At 43.0% G+C, this 22,681-nt stretch overlaps 1 protein-coding gene across 2 annotated transcripts in view; it reads left to right on the top strand.

The window, feature by feature from the left end:
• The window catches only part of KCNH1 (potassium voltage-gated channel subfamily H member 1), a 421,221-nt gene that overhangs the window by 304,602 nt on the left and 93,938 nt on the right, over positions 1-22,681 (top strand). For both annotated transcript variants that reach the window (XM_007451327.1, XM_007451328.1), the window contains exon 10: positions 21,810-22,006. In XM_007451327.1, coding sequence (XP_007451389.1) covers positions 21,810-22,006 — 197 coding nt within the window. The remainder of the gene's footprint in view (positions 1-21,809; positions 22,007-22,681) is intronic.

The following is a 22,681-nucleotide window of genomic DNA, read 5'->3' on the forward strand; positions in this document are numbered from 1 at the left end:
TTTTTTTTTTTTTTTTTTTTTTAATCTTTGGGTGTGCTTTCTTAGGAAACTGAGGCAGGGAGACATTGTTAAACTGAAGTTAGACTTGAGATTCAAACCAAGTATCAAGACATAGATAGTATTTTTTTTTATACTAAAGCCTAATCTTTGTTTCTGCTTGATTTGAGAGTATATGAGAGGCAGCCTCTTTTCTCCCCTGACCCTGAGCCAACTTGCCCTCTTGATTATATTCTTCTCAGGTTAACCCAAGGATGCTTTGTATTCCTTCAGTGTGTGCTGGCAGATGGTGGGAGGGAGGCTGGGATAGAGATTCAGTGGGGGATGGAGGCTGAAACTGTTTGTCAAAATAAGTTTTGGATTCCTAGTGTCCACTGAACTCTACAGACAGGATTATTATTCTGTTCCTTGCCTTTCTTATCCATAGAGACGTGAGATTTGACTGTGTGTAAGGAGCAGCACACATTAAGGGCAAAACCATTGCTTTAGTATCACTGCAGGAAAAGGATACTTATCTCTACCTTTAATACTATCGGTGTCCCCAATAAAGAGGACTTTCCTTTAGTGATAGCTCTCTCAGGACATTTGCCTGGCTGGGAAGGAGAGTCACTAGTGACTAGTGGGCTTTCCTTTGAATTTCAATATGATCCTTTGGTGTAGGGTATCTTTCACCCATTCCCTTCACTGATAGCTCACCACATGCCTTTCCAAGGAGTCTAGCCTCAGACCAGTGCCATCTCCCTTACATATTCACGCTCAGGGCTTCCTAATCGACACCTCACCGCGCTCCCCCCACCCCCGCCCCAAGCTAAATAGCTGCACTATTAGGGGTTGGGTTTGGACACCTAGGCATGGAGGTAGGAAGAGCTGCAGAGGGTGAGGAAGGCAAATGATTACTTCCCAGCCCCGTCTCATTTCTCCTCAGCCTGGGCTTCTAGTGGGGAAGCAACCAGGGCTTGGTTCAATTTTGATTTATTTGGTCAATTGACTACTCCTCCGAGTCCAGCCCTCCGCCTTGGGCCCTCCTGGGCATCCTGCCAGCTCTAGGCAGCAGCGTGGATGGGGCCTCTGAAACAGCTCAGCAGCTTCGGATTCAAAGTGGTTGCTGCCCTCAAGCTGTCCAGGCTTGAAAAGCAGGTATCCCCAGGAACCAGACTGGGTCCAGAAATTAGGTCCAAGCTTGACGTCCTAAAGAATCTTTGACATTTCAAGAGGCTCTTATTCTTTAAAAGGATAACACAGGCCCTTTGAATGAACCTGACCTCTGGGCCAAGAGGTGTAAGAGAGTCCAAGCTCTTTTTCCCTTGGAAACTTCAGAGTTTTGTTGTTGTTGTTTTCCTCTAATTAGAGTACCTTCTGCTCAACGAACTGAGGTCACTTTGTTCTTGTAGAGAGGGTTTAAGCATCCAACAGCTATTAGAACTAGATCTTTAGTGTCCTTTGATGCCTCTCAGTTCAATCCAACTGAAATTTATTGAGGAAACTGCTGTCACAGAGGTACGGATGCATCAGTGGATCAAACATGAGCCCAGCCTTCAAGGAGCTGCTGCAAGGAGTTCCTCAAGGAGGAGACTGACATTATTTAAAAGGCACCAGTCACACTGCTTGGCAACTGTTACCACAGAGAGAATACAGATGATCCTAGAAGGTTATAGGACATGTAACTATTGAGCAGCTACTCTGTACCCAGTGCTCCAATGAGAATAGCCAGGGAATCCTTAGTTACCATAAAACAGGAGGCTTTTGGAAAAAGCCCAGAACTCATCCATCTCATTCCTTTGGTCTCTAGTCTCTTGTTATCAGTTCACTCATTTACACTCTGCTCATTTGTTTCCTCCTTCCAGTTCTAATATTCCACCCCCATTCTCTGTTTCATTTTAGCACAGACTCCAAAAATGAGGAAAAGGGTCAGGACTCATAACTGAGTGTGTTCAGTATGCGTTAAAAATAAAACCCTTTCTAATAAAAGTTTTCTAGAAAAGCGTTTTTCAAACTTTCTTGACTCAATGTATATTGTATTATGAACTAATAAACACGTGTGCACACACACAGTTATACATAAAACTCAGCACTTAACTCTTGCTGCATGAAATGCAACCTCGTGTTTTCTACTAGATTCTGTTCACTTTCATTTAAAAAGAAATTGACTGTCATGACCCACTAAATTACTTACTTGACCTACTCTCAGCCCGCAGTTTAAAAACATGGTCCCACAAACACAGAAAATCTCTCTCCTGGATTGAAAGCCATGCTGTCCCCTGAGGACAGAGAATACACTAGATGATCTCTTGTGTTCTCCTTTCCTTCTGAGGTTCTCTGCCTGATTTTTGAGGTGATACCCTCCTAGTCTCCTTTTGGAATTCTCTTAGAAATCACTTTGTGGCTTCTCTAATTTAGTTTCTTGGCTCTTTGAAATAAATTCAAGCCTTTAGCCTGTGCATTTTATTCATTAGATTTTTTTTTTTTTTTTTTTTTTGCGGTACGCGGGCCTCTCACTCTTGTGGCCTCTCCCATTGCGGAGCACAGGCTCTGGACGCGCAGGCTCAGTGGCCATGGCTCACGGGCCCAGCCGCTCCGCGGCATGTGGGATCTTCCCGGACCGGGGCACGAACCCGTGTCCCCTGCATCGGCAGGCGGACTCTCAACCACTGCGCCACCAGGGAAGCCCTAGATTTTTTGAAAGTAATCTTCTTCTAGTTTTTCATAGATATCAGAATAAAAAGTCACAGGTCCTCATTCTGTCCCTGCCCCAGTGGTACTCTTAGCATCTGCAAGTAAGTTGTTATCTCAGTTCTGTGTTAGTTGACCAATGTAAATGAGGGATGAGCTTTCATCAGGGCTCAGCTTGAGTGTGATCCATCTCTCTGTGTTTCTGTCTTATAAGTGCAGTGTTTAAATGCTCCTGTTTCACTGTGATTTAGAATCCCTGTAATAACTTTTATGGGTTTTGCATTTTAATACTTAATTTATATTTTAATCTCAGATCATCTTGTATCTTTTTGTTTTGTTTTGGTTCATCGTCTTGGGCAAGACAGATGTTTTTGTTGCCAGGCTACACTGAGTAGTGGAAAGAGCCCTGGACCTGGGACTGGAGATGTAACGGTGACCCCAGTTCTGCACTAACTCCCTGCAGGAGTTGCCACTAACTGGTTAAGTCTCCAAGGCCTCCTGTGGTTCTGCTAAGACCATCACACTGCATCAGTTGCATGTCGCCTATGAGCTGAGGTCCTTTGGTTTCATATCTCTGGCATGGCCCAGCACATGGAAGGTACTGGAGGCTGTTTGCTGAATTGAGCTGAATTGAATTGAAAGGCAGAGGCTGGGCTGTGAAGGGCCCCATGGTCCAGAATAAGGGGCTGGACTTTATCTTGGGGGGATGAGGGGCCCAGAGAGGGTTTTAAACATGGGAGTGACATGAAGATTTGGGGCCCACAAATATCGAGGCATGGAAGCTAACAGGGAGGCTCAGGTGAGAAATCATGAGGGCCTGAGGGAGGTGGTGGAAGGGAGATGGGGAAGAAGAGCCAGAGACAGCGGGAGAGGGGGAACCTCCAGGATATGGAGCTGAGAACCCCGAAGGGCAGCAGTGGGACGTGGGCTGGAGAGGCAGATCTGGGCTATAGCCTGTTGACATTTCTAAATGTGAGCCTGAGGAACTAGGTAGTGGGAAACCACCAAGGGTGGTGAGTAAAGTGTGACACTGTTAGAGCTGTGATTTGCAAAAATTAACGAATTTGACATAGAGACAAGGAGACCATTAGGTGACTGCGGCTTATAGTAAGGATGAAAGGTGTTATGGTGTGGGCAGGAGAAACCGAGACAGGAGTCGGGCTGCCAAATAAAACACAGATATCCAGTTAAATTTGAATTTCATATAAACAAAGAATAATTTTTAGCTGAAGCATTTCCTAAATATTGATGGGGCATGTGTATGCTAAAATGTACCCATTTATCTGAAATTCAGATTTAACTGGGTGACCTGTATTTGCTGAAGCTGGCATGGAAGGGTCAGGTGGCTGAGACATTCTGGGAGGAGAATCTGAAAGGCTGTAAATAATAGGATGTGGGGAGCAGATACAGGGAGGTGAGAGGGGACTGACCCCCGGTGGGTGGAGAGATGGAGGCACCGGTAACAGAAGAAGCCAGTCGGGAGGAAGAGGTGGTGAGAGGGAAAGGTGATGAGCTTGGTTTGACTTGTTGCGTTTAAAGGCCAGTGGGGTATCCAAGTGGAGTGTTTAACAGCTACTCAGAAAGGCAGGTCTGGAACTGGGGAAAGAAGCCAGGGCTCAAGACAGAGAGTTAGGATTCAGAGGAAAGAATAGGAACCTGGGGAGAAAAAATAGGTGCAGAGTTAATAGAGCTTTCTAAAGGAAATTCTCATAATTTTAGAGCCCAGACAGAGGGGACTGGTTAAATCAGAAAATATGGTAAATCAAGGCAGTTGTTATGATGATGGTATAAGAAGTTTGATTGGAATGCAAAATGTTTCAAATATAATGTTAAGTGGAGAAAAAAGCAGAATATATAACTATATATGCAGTAACTGTAACTACACAAAAATGAATATGAGTGGAAGAAAGATGGACAGTGTACCAACACGTTCACTGAAGCTTTCTGCATGGTGGTCATAAGAGCCAATATTTTCTACTTTTTCAATATATTTCATTTATTTTATACAATGCACACATATCCTTTTATAAACAAAAGGGGAAAAATCAAGTCAATTTTGAATTCTTATCTGTAGCCATCCTGGAAAATTATCACCTGCTTTCAGTGGAAGATTTGTGATCTGTTCACTTAGTGGAGAAACATTTGGCTAATTTAATTTTATCTAACTGCAGTTGTGAAGAACAGAAGGAGAATTGTCATGATGTTTCTAAGCCACTGCTTTAATGTAACCATTTATGTGTGGGCCCTCCTTCAGATAGCTATGCCAACATTGTTTCCTCATACTCAGTATAGTCTCCAGGAGGAAGGCTGGTGACCCATATTGGGGTGAAATTTTAATTCCTTTAAGGAGAGCATTTGTATCATAGGGTAATTTCTAACATCCATCCTTTTTATTTCTTCTTTTTAAATAGGTTCATAAATTTTCAGCTCAGCATTAAGCTGGATAAGAGGGAATTACAGGAGTTTTTCTGAGCAGGTCAGCAAATTCCTTCTGGAGTCAGGCTGGCAATGTAGCCACCTGAGGACACCAAGGTTCTTGCACTTGGACTGGGGGCCAGTCCTGTCCTCAAAGTCATCCGTCCTAAGTCATTCATAGTCTTTCAAATCCTGTCCCACCTTACATTATTCCACTCAGACCCATCTTTTCATTGATCTGTTGATTAGTTCATTCCATAAAAATGCCAGGTGTAGTGCTGGGTCTTGAAGATACAACAGTGAACCAAACATACACTCCTGGCATAGAACTAACAGTCTCACCAGGGAAACAGACAAGTGAATATGCAGTTTCACGTATAAAATAGAGTGCCAAGAGTTGTAATAAGAGTATGAACAGGATGCTATGGGAGCTTATAAGACAGGCATCTAATTCAGCCAAGCCAGAAGAAATCAAGGAAGGCTTCCTGACAGAGGTGGCATCTGAGCTGAGACTTCCATGATGAACTGAATTCCACCAGGTGCGTGGGAGCAGGGTGTGCTGAGCATGGGGGATTAAAGAGAGAGTGTTCCCTGGCAGAGGGGCAGCATCTACAAAGACTTCAAAAGAGAAGAGTCACAAAATCGCATTTGTGTTTAGAAAGATCATCCTGGCTTCTGTGAAGAGAATGGGTAGCAGGCAGGGAGACCAGTGAGGAGGGCGCTGAGAGAAGAGAGAGGCCTGAACTGACTTAACAACAGTGGGAATGGAGAAAAGTAGACAGATCCAAGAGATATCTGATAAATAAAATTATCAGAGCTTGGTCATTTATTGAATATGGAGACAAGCAAGAGGGTAGAGTCTGCAGTGACTTGGACAACTTTCACAGGGAGGAGAAACGCTGAAGGATGGGCAGGTTTCTCTGGGAGCAGGACCAGTTCCAGTTTTGAATCTGTGGATTTGAGCTAAGTTCAAGTATCCAGTGGGAGATTCTATGGACTCGGAAGAGAGATCGAAGCTCGAGGTATTAACCTGGGGATCATTGAGACCCAGGTGACAACTGAAGCTAAGGGAGAGGCTGAGAAAACTCGAGGGGAGAGAGGAGGGTAAGAAGCAACAAGGTCTAGAGCAGAGCCCCAAGGAATACCAGTTAATATAGGACACATGTAGGAGTCCGAGATGGACCGCCATCAGAGGGGGAGAGACCAGGAGAGTGGGATGTCACAGAAGCCAAGGAGAGGCAGAAAAGGGCATTCTCAAATGCTACAGAACCACATTTAAGTGACTAGAAGATGCCATGGATGATAAGACACACCAGTATTCTATGACCCACTGAGAAACAATGCTGCCAATTAAACTGTGACATATCATTGATTGTAAGGCATCTTCTGATTTCAGAGATAAAAAATGCTAAACAACTTAAGTATATCTTAGAATCAAAGAGCTTTAATATGTTGAGGACTAAAAACTATCTTTTAGGCTGTTATCAGGAAAAGAGTTATTGACCACGGTGAGAGTAATGTTGAGTATAGGGTCAGAAGCAAGATTAGAGGTGCTTGAGAAATGAAGAGGGTGGGAGTTGGGTTCAGGGGTGCTTCGTAATTTGCATACATCTCTCCCAGAGTTCTGAACCAAGAGAGAGATAATAAGTAAGACGGGTATCAGTCAAAATATCACCTTTTATTTTTGTGATAAAGCTAATATCAGAGAATATGCATTATATTTGCATCCAAGAAGGCTTCCCAATATTAAGCCCCAGGATTAGACCCACCCTTGTGTTGCTGACCAGCACAAGCCTACCCCTGTGAGGGTCTGCCCTGTATCTCTGGTGGCAGGAGGGACAGAGAGAACAAGCTCCTGGCAGGCAGATCTCAAGGAGAGCGAAGGGGCTGGCCTGCACACATGCAGGGTCTCCTCCCAAACTCATTAATCAGATGAGGGCACAAGGGAGGCCAGGAGTGTGGTGCACCTGAAGCTGTCTTCTGGGCAGAAAACATCAGGAATAGGAACAAATCATTCCCCCCTTGATAGTCAGAGCATGGAGGCAGTGTAAATAACACAGCCAAGCAATTGAGCCCTGAAAGAAAGGAGAACATAGCCCAAACCAGTTCTCTTCATTCCTGACCATCCAGCTTTCCCCCTGCTGTTTGAAGGGATTTCCCTTCTCTTTCATGTATCTGAATTCTCTTGCCTCACTGTAGAAGGCTAGCTCCGTTCCCTTTTTCTCTATAAAATCTCTCTAGTTCTGCCTAGACTAGCCTCCCACATATCTTGGTATTACATTTTTGTTTGTTTTAACTTCACTGTTACATACATGTAAGTTTTGTCTCATATTGTAAGCCCCTTGAATGTAGAGAGGATGTCCTATCTTTTTGTTCTGTCTCCCTTAATTGCTGGAACACTGCCTGATCCATAATAGGTCAGGCCAAATTGCTGAACTGGTTTGAATTGTGTGCAGAAGGGTGGTGAGACGTAACCCCACCTTTGGGAACTCCCAATCTCATAGCTGCCTGGGAGAATCAGAGGCAGTTCACGTCGCACCTGGTATATGACGTTACAGATTCTCGTGTGGGTTTCATTAACCAGATATGTGGCTGAACCACAGCATGGTCCCATCCCTAATACAAAGATGGTTTGCAGAAGAGCAGAACAATTGTTCTCCTTTGTACCAACTTCAAAAGAAAACAAATGTTTCTTGAACATCTCTGAACTCTCCTACAAAGCCTAACATGAGACCAAACCTTTCTAGAAGGAGACGCCCCTCTGAGAAGTGGGGTGAACTGCACATCTGCGCACCTGGAGCCACGCCTCCTGAGCATCTCCAGTCCCTACTTTCTCTGTCAACAAAAAACATCCAGTAAAACATGTTGGCTCAGCACCTGACATCACAACACAATCCGATATGATCTGGCACTTAAAGCTAAGGCTTTATTCCTAGTAGTAGATCTTCATGGCTTGGATGGGAAGGCAAATGGATGAGATTTCCACCATGTTTGTCTGTCTTTGATGTACAGTCTCATGTCTCTAAACTGCAGCAGATGAAGCAGAGATCACAGACTGCCAGCAGCATTTTTTTTTTTCCCAGTAAGAACAAGAAGGGCTTGGTGGTTTCACTACAGATAAGAGGAGGCAAAATTTATGAGGTGTCAGAACTCTGCTTAGCTACTGTCCCCCATGGTCTCAGATAATGCAAGGGAAATGTCCATAAGCGCATGAGGGAGAGTTAACTATTCCAAAATTAGCTTGAAAGCCAGGACTTTAGCACCTTTGGGGCGAGGTACATGGTGGATGCCTGAAGCGGGGTCCCTGGCCAGTGCCTGGCCTCATGCACAGGGACCCCTCAGCAGATCCTGGCCCCCTGTCCATAGTCAGGGCTGGTGTGGGAGGTGGGTCGGTACCACCAAGGTGTTTAGCTCAAGTTGTTGGAGCTTTTGCTCTGAATGTGCTGCCAGAGCCTCCATCGTCATGTCCATCCGATCCTTCAGAGGTGCAGAAGCCCATGCTTTTTCCTGGAGCAGGTGAAGAAAGCAGATGTGTGTATACCTGCCCCCGCAGAACCCAACACACTGTACTGCCCCAGTGGACCATGGACTCCTGAATTGGCTAGGATGTGGATTCAGCTGCTCCAGCAAAACCCCGAAATAATAGAAGCTTACACAAGACAGAAACTTGTTTTTCTCTCATGGAGCCAGCTATCCAGGCATAGAGGGCTAGAGTGGTGACTTCATGGTGTCAGGCACCCAACCTCCTAGCCTGTTGCTTCATCCTAACGAGGTTGTCACCTTGGCTTCCTGGCCCAAGAGAGCTCACATCTTGTTCCAGCCAGGAGGAAGCGGGGAGAGGGGAAGGGCAGGGCATGACCCTAGAGGTGGCACACATCCCTCTGCACCCCTCCCCTTTACCAGAGCTCAGACAAATGGCCACATTTAGCTGTAGTGCAGTCTTTCTTCTGGTCATCTTTGTGCCCAGCTATAAGGCATGGGTTTTATTTCCGTAAGAAGAGAGAATTGGTTCTGGGGAACATGTGGATTCCTAGGCCATGGCTCCTTAAGGTCAAGGCTGTCCCTCATCTATCCTCTTTCCCATCACCTAGCATGGTGCACGCCCCAGGTAGAGCTCCCTAAATGTTGACTGAAGAGGAGGCTGCTTGAGAGAGGGGATGCAGAAGACAACCCACTGGGAGCATTTCGTGGCCTCTCCCAATGAGGAGGCTGCATGGCAGTGGGGGGAAAGCCCATGGGTCATGGACAATCATTTAAACCTCTCTGGAGCTCTCTCTTCTCTTTCAAACGGGGCTGATGATCCCTGTGGGATTTGCTTCGCAGGGCTGTTTTAGAGGACTCTTCTTTTATTGTGGCTACTATATTTTGAGCACCTACTCTGTTCCAAGCACAGTGCTAAGTGCTTTGTTCACATTATTTCATGTAAGCCTTAAAACAGCCCTGTGAGGCGGGTATTATTACCCACATTTTCTAGCTGAGTGAATTGAGACTGGGAGAGGTTAGGAAGATGCCTAGTGCCTTTTCTTTATTTATGCATCCAACAACCATTGAATGCCAGCTGTGTGCCCAAGACCCTGCTGGGGGCCCAGCAATGACAGGGATGAAGAGTGTTTGCAGAGTGCAGGGGCACACGTAATGGGGAGCTGCTCTGGTCAGGGGTCAGGGAGGAGGTGTGGGTGTAGTTCGAGGCATGAGAAGGAGTTATCCAGACCAAGGAGCAGGGCGGAATGTCTGAGGCTGTGCTGAGACGGCCCGGAGGTGAGCCGGGAGCCGGACTTGGAGGGAGTCTGAGAACCCACTGTGACGAGAGGCACAGAGTGAGGGGGAGGGGCTGGCAGGGGCTGCTCCAGCACCCAGCAAGGTGGACCTGAGCTTGAAGCCAGCTTGTCTGGCCCTGAAGCCTGTGTTGAGAGCCTCATCCTCCTCAACTATCCAGTTCAGTGGGTGTGCACAGTCTGCTCAGGAGGGTTTAATCCAGTGGGTGTGCCTGGAGGGTTTAATCCAGCTTCTTTGTTATGTCCCATAAGCAGAATTATCCCAAGGGCCAGGAGAGAGAATGGCTCTCCCTCAGAGCCTCCCTTGACTATGCCAGGATCTCTGCAGCCACATTTCACCGTCCTGATGCAGTGAGCGACAAGGCCCCTCTAGTCTCGAGACGGCTTGAGGGCAGAGGACTTCCTGATGCCCCAGAGAGGAGGAATAAAGGCACTAGGGATGGCCCTCACTGCAGTCTATATTCCTGGCACCTCTCTCAGCACCCTGGGTGGAGCTTTGAGCAGCGTTGGTATCACATGCTCACTGTAGAGTCTGGAAGGTGCTTAGATGAGTTTGCAGCTGAATGAGGAGACCAGGCATTTTCGTCAAAGGATTACAAAATATACTGTCCACACTCATCCCTGCACGCAAGTGAAGGAGCAGATAATCCAAAACCTGGAGAACCCAGAGGCTTCCGAATGGCTTTCAGTCCTGCTAAAGAGACATATCCTGTGCCTCAGGGCCTTTGCACTTGCTGTTCCCTCTCCCTGGAATCATCTCAGTGCTATGTTTTTATGCTGGTTCACTGGAACTTATCCTTTAGGTCTCAGCTCAGACGACACGTCTTCCTGGAAGCCTGAGCTTGAGCCGGATACCCCTCCTGTACTCTCCGCATCATAGCCCCTAACAGGTTAGAATCACCTGAGTCTCTCTCAACTCCACTGCATCTGTCATCCCACTGCTATACCTCAGCACCCAGAACAGTGGCTGCCAAGAATTGCATGAAAAACGGAATCAGTTCTTTCTCAGTGGTGTGGGCCTAGAAATGGCTGATGATTTTAGCAGCATATGATAACTTTAACTGCAGAATTATGTTTTGCTTAGTACAGGATACCACTGTGAGTGCTTTATAAGAGGACATGATAGGGAATAGTGAAGAGAAGCAGCTGGAGTTTCATTTTCGCTCTGACCCCTCTGGTCCGCCAAGCTCACTCACAGCCAGTCTTTTAAAAACGGGGCTTTTTCTGGAGTGTTCTAAACTCGGTTATCCGTTTCTGCAACTCTTTAATATTCAGTAGGCTGTGGATCTTCTCAGGTCCCTGAGCCCCAGCACCTCTTGAATTGTCCCCAATCACCCCTCTTAACCCTCCCAACCCCCCATTCCCATCTTCCTTCCCGCTTCAGCCTCTGCAAGTGGCTGTTCCAGCCTCTGCCCTTCATGACGCCAAATTGTCTACAGGGCGTTTGTTTCCTCCTGTGCTGGACTCCTTGCAGAGATCTCCCCTCCCTCTCTTGGTGCCACCTTAGCCCTGTGTCCCAACTCCCACCTCTGTTTTGTGAATGTTCCTCAGCCCCACCTTTGTACCCAGAGGGCTGTTTATGTCTATGGCAAAAGTGGAGGCTCAGTAAAGACAGCTGCATATAATTGGGGGGTGGGAGGGGAGGAGGATTAATTATCACAGGGATGTTTGCTTGGAGTTTTAATGAGACTGCCTTTCCTTTTTTCCCCCTCCCTTTTTTTCCTTTTTCTTTTCCCCCCAGCTCAGAATATCCACTTAGAATGTCTTTTAGAATCTTAGAACCTTAGGTTTTAACATTCTGCACCCAGTGCCTCAGTGTAATAAATAAATCAATAAGCTGAGGGTCTCAAGAAGTTTGATTGCCAAGTGAATTGGGGTACCTTTTGTTCTTCGGCAAACGATCATTTCACACTAGGGGACAAGAGATGAATGTGGTTATAGAGTTTGTCCTGGCCTCCGATTCCTAACCCTGACCTGGTAAGTCATTATTCCAGCGATGTGTGTAACTTAGAAGCAGCCTGCCAAACGCTCTATGTCCTTCCCTTTGACAGTTTTCCCAAGTTATATGTTGTCATAACTTTATTTCTCATTTGCCAGAATAGTCTTGGGTTTGTTTTGAATCTGACAGGTCCTCTGACACCGCATTCTTAAATCTCACTAACAGGTCATTTATACCAAAAAGGCTGCCTTGACAGCAAGAAAGATTGTATGATTTTCAATTTGGGTTGAAAATCAAATGCAAGTTATGACAACACTGAGACTTCCTAGACCCTACAAGTTAATCATGATGATCTTACCTTGAAATACCTTTTGTAGTAGGAACTAGTCTCCATTTATTGTTTCTGTCAAAACCTTTGATTGGAATACTCTTCACAATGGGAATGTTGTCATTTCTAAAGATGCACTGATTTATTTCCTGGAGTGTTTCAAACACAATATGTTTGCCCTTTGTTGTATGCAGTAGATATGCTTCTGAAGAGTTGTTTATAAACTGAATTTTTACAGATAAACTCATATGTTAAATGCACATGAGGGGCTATTATTTTACTTTATGGGTTCTTTTATAATTAGAAAGACTACTCCTAATTCATTTGAGAATGTTCACATATTGGGCTTTGTTTAAATGAAGTAATATTTTTTCTGATTACAAAATATTACACTTTAATTGAGTAAAAGCATAAATAAGGAAAATCACAATTTGTAAATCCACCTCCCCATCCCCGGGTAACACAGTTAATATTTTGATATATTTCCATTGAGTCTTTTTTTTATGTCCATTCTTATGACATGGGAACATAATGACTACATTGCTAACTTACCCACATTTCCCCACTTTGTGTTTTCAACAATTTTCCCTCATATTTTTTTTCTGTAGCGTTTTTTTTGAACTTTATTTATTTTTTTATACAGCAGGTTCTTATTACTCATCCATTTTATACATATTACTGTATACATGTCAATCCCAATCTCCCAATTCATCACACTACCATCCCCCCCCCCCCCCCCCCCCCCCCCGCCACTTTCCCCCCTTAGTGTCTATACATTTGTTCTCTACATCTGTGTCTCAATTTCTGCCCTGCAAACCGGTTCATCTATACTATTTTTCTAGGTTCCACATATATGCGTTAATATACAATATCTGTTTTTCTCTTTCTGACTTACTTTACTCTGTATGACAGTCTCTAGATCCATCCAAGTCTCTACAAATGACTCAGTTTTGTTCCTTTTTATGGCTGAGTAATATTCCATTGTATATATGTACCACATCTTCTTTATCCATTATTCTGTTGATGGGCATTTAGGTTGCTTCCATGACCTGGCTATTGTAAATAGTGCTGCAATGAACATTGGGGTGCATGTGTCTTTTTGAATTATGGTATTTGCTCTATGCCCAGTAGTGAGATTGCTGGGTCATATGGTAATTCTATTTTTAGTTTTTTCAAGAACCTCCATACTGTTCTCCATAGTGGCTGTAGCAACTTACATTCCCACAACAGTGCAAGAGGGTTCCCTTTTCTCCACACCCTCTCCAGCTTTTATTGTTTGTAGAGTTTCTGATGATGCCCATTCTAACTGGAGTGAGGTGATGCCTCATTTAGTTTTGATTTGCATTTCTCTAATAATTAGTGATGTTGAGCAGCTTTTCTTGTGTTTCTTGGCCATCTGTATGTCTTCTTTGGAGAAATGTCTATTTAGGTCTTCTGCCCATTTTTGGATTGGGTTGTTTGTTTTTTTAATATTGAGCTGCATGAGCTGTTTATATATTTTGGAGATTAATCCTTTGTCCCTTGATTCATTTGCAAATATTTTCTCCCATTCTGAGGGTTGTCTTTTCGTCTTGTTTATACTTTCCTTTGCTGTGCAAAAGCTTTTAAGTTTCATTAGGTCCCATTTGTTTATTTTTGTTTTTATTTCCATTACTCTAGGAGGTGGATCAAAAAAGATCTTGCTGTGATTTATCTCATAGAGTGTTCTTCTTATGTTTTCCTCTAAAAGTTTTATAGTGTCCAGTCTTACATTTAGGTCTGTAATCCATTTTGAATTTATTTTTGTGTATGGTGTTAGGGAGTGTTCTAATTTCATTATTTTACACGCAGCTGTCCAGTTTTCCCAGCACCATTTATTGAAGAGACTGTCTTTTCTGCATTGTATATCCTTCCTCCTTTGTCATAGATTAGTTGACCATAGGTGCATGGGTTTACCTCTGGGCTTTCTATCCTCTTCCATTGATCTCTATGTCTATTTTTGTGCCAGTACCATATTGTCTTGCTTACTGTAGCTTTGTAGTATAGTCTGAAGTCAGGGAGGCTGATTCCTCCAGCTCTGTTTTTTTCCCTCAAGACTGCTTTGGCTATTCAGGGTCTTTTGTGTCTCCATACAAATTAAAAATTTTTTTGTTTCTAGTTCTGTAAAAAATGTCATAGGTAATTTGATAGGAATTGCATTGAATCTGTAGATTGCTTTGGGTAGTAGAGTCATTTTCACAATTTTGATTCTTCCAATCCAAGAACATGGTATATCTCTCCAACTGTTTGTATCATCTTTAATTTCTTTCATCAGTGTCTTACAGTTTTCTGCATACAGATGTTTTGTCTCCCTAGGTAGGTTTATTCCTAGGTATTTTATTTGTTGTGTTGCAATGTAAATGGGAGTGTTTCCTTAATTTCTCTTTCAGATTTTTCATGATTAGTGTATATGAATGCAAGAGATTTCTGTACATTAATTTTGTATCTTGCAACTTTACCAAATTCATTGATGAGCTGTAATAGTTTTCTGGCGGCATCTTTAGGATTCTCTATGTATAGTATCATGCCATCTGCAAACAGTGACAGTTTTACTTCTTCTTTTCCAGTTTGGATTCCTTTTATTTCTTTTTCTTCTCTGATTGCCATGGCTAGGACTTCCAAAACTATCTTGAGTAATAGTGGTGAGAGTGGACATCCTTGTCTTGTTCCTGATCGTAGAGGAAATGCTTTCAGTTTTTCACCTTTGAGAATGATGTTTGCTGTGGGTTTGTTGTATATGGCCTTTATTATGTTGAGGTAGGTTCCCTCTATGCCCACTTTCTGGAGAGTTTTTATCATAAATCGGTGATGAATTTTGTCAAAAGCTTCTTCTGCATCTATTGAGATGATCATATGGTTTTTATTCTCCAGTTTGTTAATATGGTGTATCACATTGATTGATTCACGTATACTGAAGAATCCTTGCATGCCTGGGATAAATCCCACTTGACCATGGTGTATGATCCTTTTAATGTGTTGCTGGATTCTGTTTGCTAGTATTTTGTTGAGGATTTGTGCATCTATATTCATCAGTGATATTGGTCTGTAATTTTCTTTTTTTGTAGTATCTTTGTCTGGTTTTGGTATCAGGGTGATGGTGGCCTTGTAGAATGACTTTGGGAGTGTTGCTTCCTCTTCAGTTTTTTGGAAGAGTTTGAGGAGGGTGGGTGTTAGCTCTTCTCTAAATGTTTGATAGAATTCACCTGTGAAGCCGTCTGTTCCTGGACTTTTTTTTGTTGGAAGATTTTTAATCACAGTTTCAATTTCACTGCTTGTGATTGGTCTATTCATATTTTCTATTTCTTCCTGATTCTGTCTTGGAAGCTTATACCTTTCTGAGAATTTGCCCGTTTCTTCCAGGTTGTCCATTTTATTGGCATAGAGCTGCTTGCAGTAGTCTCTTAGGACGCTTTGTATTTCTACAGTGTCTGTTGTAGCTTCTCCTTTTTCATTTCTAATTTTATTGATTTGAGTCCTCTCCCTCTTTTTCTTGATGAGTCTGCTAATGGTTTATCAATTTTGTTTATCTTCTCAAAGAACCAGCTTTTAGTTTTATTGATCTTTACTATTATTTTCTTTGCTTCTATTTCATTTATTTCTGCTCTGATCTTTATGATTTTTTTCCTTCTACTCACTTTGGGTTTTGTTTGTTCTTCTTTCTCTAGGTTCTTTAGGTGTAAGGTTAGATTGTTTATTTGAGATGTTTGTTTTTTCTTGAGGTAGGCTTGTACTGCTATAAACTTCCCTCTTAGAACTGCTTTTGCTGCATCCCATAGCTTTTGGATCGTCATGTTTTTATTGTATTTTTTGATTTCCTCTTTGATTTCTTCAGTGATCTCTTGCTTATTTAGTAATGTATTGTTTAACCTCCATGTGTTTGTGTTTTTTCCCCTGTAATTGGTTTCTAATCTCATAGCATTGTGGTCAGAAAAGATACTTGATATAATTTCAATTTTCTTAAATTTACTGAGGCTTGATTTGTGACCCAAGATGTGATCTATCCTGGAGAATGTTCCGTGGGCACCTGAGAAGAAAGTGTAATCTGCTGCTTTTGGATGGAGTGTCCTATAAATATCAATTAAATCTATCTGGTCTATTGTGTCCTTTAAAGCTTGTGTTTCCTTATTAATTTTCATTTTGGATGATCTTTCCATTGGTGTAAGTGAGGTGTTAAAGTCCCCCACTATTATTGTGTTACTGTCGATTTCCTCTTTTGTAGCTGTTAGCAGTTGCCTTCTGTGTTGAGGTGGTCCTGTGTTGGGTGCATATATATTTATGATTGTTATATCTTCTTGGATTGATCTCTTGATCATTATGTAGTGTCCTTCCTTGTCTCTTGTAACATTCTTTATTTTGAAGTCTATTTTATCTGATATGGGTATTGCTACCTCAGCTTTCTTTTGATTTCCATGTGCATGGAATATCTTTTTCCATCCCCTCACTTTCAGTCTGTATGTGTCCCTAGGTCTGAAGTGTGTCTCTTGTAGACAGCATATATATGAATCTTGTTTTTGTATCCATTCAGCGAGCTTGTGTCTTTTGATTGGAGCATTTAATCCATTCACGTTTAAGGTAATTATCGATATGCGTGTTCCTATGACCGTTTTCTTAATTGTTCTGGGTTTGTTTTTGTAGGTCCTTTTCTTCTCTTGTGTTTGCCACTTAGAGAAGTTCCTTTAGCATTTGTTGTAGAGCTGGTTTGGTGGTGCTGAATTCTCTTAGCTTTTGCTTGTCTGTAAAGCTTTTGATTTCTCCATCGAATCTGAATGAGATCCTTGCAGGGTAGAGTAATCTTGGTTGTAGATTCTTCCCTTTCATCACTTTAAATATGCCATGCCACTCCCTTCTGCCTTGTAGAGTTTCTGCTGAGAAATCAGCTGTTAACCTTATGGGAGTTCCCTTGTATGTTATTTGTCATTTTCCCTTGCTGCTTTCCATAATTTTTCTTTGTCTCTATGTTTTGCCAGCTTGATTACTATGTGTCCCGGCATGTTTCTGCTTGGGTTTATCCTGTGTGGGATTCTCTGCGATTCCTGAACTTGGGTGGCTATTTCCTTTCCCATGTCAGGGAAGTTTTCAACTCTAATCTCTTCAAATATTTTCTCAGGTCCTTTCTTTCTTCTCCTTCTGGGACCCATATAATGCGAACGTTGTTGCGTTTAATGTTGTCCCAGAGGTCTCTTAGGCCGTCTTCATTTCTTTTCATTGTTTCTTCTTTATTCTGTTCCGCAGCAGTGAATTCCAGCATGCTGTCTTCCAGATCACTTATCCGTTCTTCTGCCTCAGTTATTCTGGTATTGATTCCTTCTGGTGTAGTTTTCATTTCAGTTATGTTATTGTTCATCTCTGTTTGTTTGTTCTTTAATTTTTCTAGGTGTTTGTTCTTTAATTCTTCTAGGTCTTTGTTAAACATTTCTTGCATCTTCTCGATCTTTGCCTCCATTCTTTTTCCGAGGTCCTGGATCATCTTCACTATCATTATTCAGAATTCTTTTTCTGGAAGATTTTCTATCTCCACTTCATTTAGTTGTTTTTCTGGGGTTTTATCTTGTTCCTTCATCTGGTACATAGCCCTCTGCCTTTTCATTTTGTCTGTCTTTCTGTGAATGTGGTTTTTGTTCCACTAGCTGCAGGATTGTAGTTCTTCTTGCTTCTGCTGTCTCTCCTCTGTTGGATGAGGCTATCTGAGAGGCTTGTGCAAGTTTCCTGATGGAAGGGACTGGTGGTGAGTAGAGCTGGCTGTTGCTCTGGTGGGCAGAGCTCAGTAAAACTTTAATCTGCTCTGCTGATGGGTGGGGCTGGGTTCCCTTCCTGTTGGTTGTTTGGACTGAGGTGACCCAACACTGGAGCCTACCAGGCTCTTTGGTGGGGCTAATGGCAGACCCTGGGAGGGCTGATGCCAAGGAGTACTTCCCAGAACTTCTGCTGCCAGTGTCCTTGTCCTCACGGTGAGACAGAGCCAACCCCCGCCTCTGCAGGAGACCAACACTAGCAGGTAGGTCTGGTTCAGTCTCCTATAGGGTCACAGCTCCTTTGCCTTGGTCCTGGTGCACACACAATTTTTGTGTGCCGTCAAAGAGTGGAGTCTCTGTTTCCCCCAGTCCTGTCCAAGTCTTGCAACCAAATCCCACTAGCCTTCAAAGTCTGATTCTGTAGGAATTCCTCCTCCCGTTGCCAGGCCCCCAGGTTGGGAAGCCTGACGTGGGCACAGAATCTTCACTCCAGTGGGTGGACTTCTGTGGTATAAGTGTTCTCCAGTTTGTGAGTTCCCCACCCAGCAGTTATGGGACTTTTATTGTGATTGCGCCCCTCCTACCGTCTCATTGTGGCTTCTTCTTTGTCTTTGGATGTGGGGTATCTCTTTTGTTGCGTTCCAGTGTCTTCCTGTCGATGATTGTTCAGCAGTTAGTTGTGATTCCAGTGCTCTCACACGAGGGAGTGAGAGCACATCCTTCTACTCTGCTACCTTGAACCAATCCTCTATAGCTTTTTAAATTGAAGTACAGTTGACATACTATATTATATGTTATGGGTATACAGAATAGTGATTGACAATTTTTAAAGGTTATATTTCATTTATAGTTATTAGAAAATGTTGGCTATATTCCCCATGTTGTACAGTGTGTCCTTTTAGCTTAGCTTATACCTAATAGTTTGTACCTCTTATTCCCTTACCCCTATATTCCCCCTCCCCCTTCCCTCTCCCCACACTAGTAACCACTAGTTTGTTCTCTGTATCTGTGAGTCTGCTTCTTTTTTGTTTTATTCACTAATTTGTTGTATTGTTTTTAGATTCCACATGTAAGTAATATCATACAGTATTTGTTTTTCTTTGACTTATTTCACTTAGCATAATACCCTCCAAGTCCATCCCTGTTGCTTCAAATGGCAACATTTCATTCTTTTTTATGGCTGGGTAGTATTCCATTGTGTGTTTGTGACATGTATACACACATACACCACATCTTCTTTATTCAGTCATCTGTTGATGGAAGCTTAAGTTGCTTAAAGGAAGTAATCTTAATAAGAATTAGGCAAGATTACCAATGGTCTACTCTCAATAGTTCTGGCTTAGTTATACCACATTTGATCACAGTAGGAGACTGCAGAACTTGTAAATTCCTCATTTTCTCACTGATGGGCAAAACACTCACTTAACAGAACCTGCCCATTAGAGCCACCTCTAGCTCTTTCTCATCTCATTATTTCAGGGAAGGAAGTGGGGGTGCCAATTCAGAGCTGGGATGATTTTCAGTGTTCTGCCGGAATATTAGGTAAACAAGTGATTTCTCATGGGCCTCTCATCCTAGAATTCCATGATTCTGTGTGTTCTGGTTATCTATTTCTGCTTAACAAACAGCTCCTAAATTTAGTGGCTTAAGAAAGTAATTGTTTCTCATGATTCTGTGGGTTGTTTGGCTCAGCTTGCTGGTTCTTCCTTGAACTTCCCACGTGTGGTTTCTGTCCAGCATTGGCTGGGGCTACAGTCATCTGAAGGCTCGATTGGGCTGGATGGCCAAGACGGCTTGCTTACATGACTGACAGAGCCTGGCTGTCCCCAGATCACTTCTGTGTGACCTCTTGTGTGGTGTGTTCTTCTCAAAACATGGTGGTTGGATCCGAGAGGGAGCATCCTGAGAGTAAGTATTCCAAGAGACACAGGCAGAAGCTATAAGGCTTCTTATGACTCTGCCTGAAAATCCTGGAACATCATTTCTGCCACATTCTATTGGTGAAGGCAAGAGACTAAAGTGAGTTCAGATTCAAGGAAAGGGAATTAGGCTTTGCCTCTTGAAGTAAGTTGCAGTATATGTGTAGGGTCCTTTTTTTTTTTTTTTTTAATATTTACCATACTGCATGTCAGAAAAAGAGCATTCTCTAGGGGAATAATTATGAAAGGTGTGAGAGGCACTGCAGAGCAGTAAAGAGGGGTTATAGAATGCTCCATATGTATGAATGAATTGGCCAGCCTTTTTGGTGAGGACTCCATGCTAGAGAGCACACACTGAATGAACCTCTCTCCGTGGAAGCCAGGTGGTATCACACTGAGAGAAACATTACCATCTGCTGGCCCCTGCCCTACATTAGCCCACTCATATAACAGATGGCTGAAAAACACCTGGTAAGGGAATTTAAATAGCACAGTTTTAAAGGCATATTTACCTAAATGCTACCCCAAGCATGTATCCTACTCATATTGAGTTGGTGAAACCGTCTTCATAAAGTAGAACTACACAGTATTTCACAAACACATAGAGTAATGTGTCCAGTATACTTGCTTTTCAGCTCACGTCGTGGAGGTGCTTAGAGAGGGCTGTACCCGTGGAGTACCTTATGTATTTAGAGTGGACACTTTTTGGTGTTTGAGAAAAAGTCAAGTTCTGTCCAGATGCTTAAAACTCTAATTGCCTCCTTAGCCTGAATTAGGAAAACAGTTGCCCTGTAAATCACACTGAGTCACGGGTACCTGGGTTCTAGCTGCAGAGTGTGGCTGATCTGGATGCATGGGCTGACAACTCCCTTGAGAGTTGTTAGATTGGTTTTCACCCTTGTTTCATTGTTTCCTTCCCCCCACCACACACCCCCCAAATACTCCTCTCTGGCTCCCTGGGGATTCAAATTTGTGTTTATCTGTGCTGAAAATTTAAAAGCAAGAGAAACAACATTTCAAGCTATTTATAACCAGAGGCTGTGCCAGGAATGAATTAAGCTTTGCATTAAACATATGTTAAAAACATGGGTTTCTGGGAAAGGTAGGAAGAGTATCCCTAGGTGTGAAAAACAGATATTTAGAGGAGATTGATAGAAGTTTGACCCAGAATATGGCTATGTGGGATGAGTACTCCACTGACTTATTATTAAATATATTGTTAAATATAGTCTTGTGGAATAGTAGGTATAGAGGATCCTGGAGATGCCACTTATATAGGGCCCATCTTTTTATACTGCCATTAGGGCGTTTGGCAAGGGGAGGAACATGGAAGGAGGTATGGGAGAGAGGGTGAGGAATGAGGCGCCATGCAAACATAAACCTCAGGGCAGTGGACAGAGTGTGGGAGAAGAGGAACTCCACTCTTGCCTGACTCCTTCCATGTAGGTCATCCTAAACGGGGGAGACACCGCCTGTTCTTCAGCTTCCAATGAAGAGTCCACACCCTCCCCATCGCAGCCTAGTGTGCACCTCTCAGTCCCACTAATGTAGACCCACCGTTCACCTTCCTTCCTCACTTCTCTTTTGCCAGCAGATATTGTGAGAACTCCTACTGTGTGCCAGACACTGGGTGTTAGTGGAGAGATGAGACACAGGAATGCTCATGTTGGGAGACAGACAAAAAACAAGTAAATAATATAATTTCAGACTATGATTGATGCTTCGGAAAACCGTGGGTGATAAAGAATAACACAGGGCTCCCATTTTGGATAGGGTGTTCAGGAGGTCACAAATGAACCCAAAGTTATTGGTTGAACTTTGACATATATCCTATGGTATTTTAAAGTTTCTTAAATTGCATGTTGCTAAGGTCCAAATTAAAACCATTTTTGCCTTTTCTGAGCCCAAGCCATGGGATGCCAAATGGACAGCAACTCTGGGAGACAGTGGGAAGCCAACCCCGATAGCCAGACACCTCCTACTGATACTTTCCTCATCACCATTTTCTCTCCTCAGGGAAGGGAGATGTGTTTGGAGATGTGTTCTGGAAGGAAGCCACCCTTGCCCAGTCCTGTGCCAACGTCAGGGCCTTGACCTACTGTGACCTGCATGTGATCAAGCGGGACGCCCTGCAGAAAGTGCTGGAATTCTACACAGCTTTCTCCCACTCCTTCTCCCGGAACCTCATTCTCACCTACAACTTGCGGAAGAGGGTGAGCTGGCAATTTCAGTTTCTTTTCTACTAAGAGCAGTCTCTGTACATTTAGGATAACCACATGAGCCAGGAAAGTCCTTTTGCTGTTTATTTAAATGGAGCAATTGGGTCTGTAGGGGTTCTGTTTGTTGCTTGCTCTTTGGAGCTTTTGCTATGAAATGAGAGAGAAAAGGGTGTTGCTAGATTAAAAGATGGATTGATTTTGGTGCAGAAGGGATTTGTTCATGAGTGTGTCTGTGGGCTTTTCCTCAGTAAAATCCTGACCTTCTAGCATTTTGAAAAGATGAATAAAAAATGAGGTTGTTAGTCAATAAAATGGCTGAGTGGGACCACTTAATTAATATAAACTGAATTCTCCCTGGCGACTAGGACCCACTAAATGGTGTGAGGCTATTAGCCAGCTGGTAATAAGAATTTTTTTTAAAGATATGAAAATGATTCAGTTGAGTCCAGAAAATAAGAAAGAGCTGGAATCTGCTTGCCTAGAGAATATTTTGTATACAACTGTCAATTTAACGGACTGAGAAATGATTTGTAGTTTTAAAACGAGAAGATTTCTCATCTGAACTTGTTTCTTTCACCCTCAAATCATTAGAATTGCTCCGTCTGTCTCTGCGAGGATTAAAAAATATGTCTTGTACTCTTGTGATTTTCGTGACTGATTTTCTTGCAT

This window comes from Lipotes vexillifer, unplaced genomic scaffold (assembly GCF_000442215.2).
Source record: "Lipotes vexillifer unplaced genomic scaffold, Lipotes_vexillifer_v1.1 scaffold570, whole genome shotgun sequence".
Lineage (NCBI taxonomy): Eukaryota > Metazoa > Chordata > Mammalia > Artiodactyla > Lipotidae > Lipotes > Lipotes vexillifer.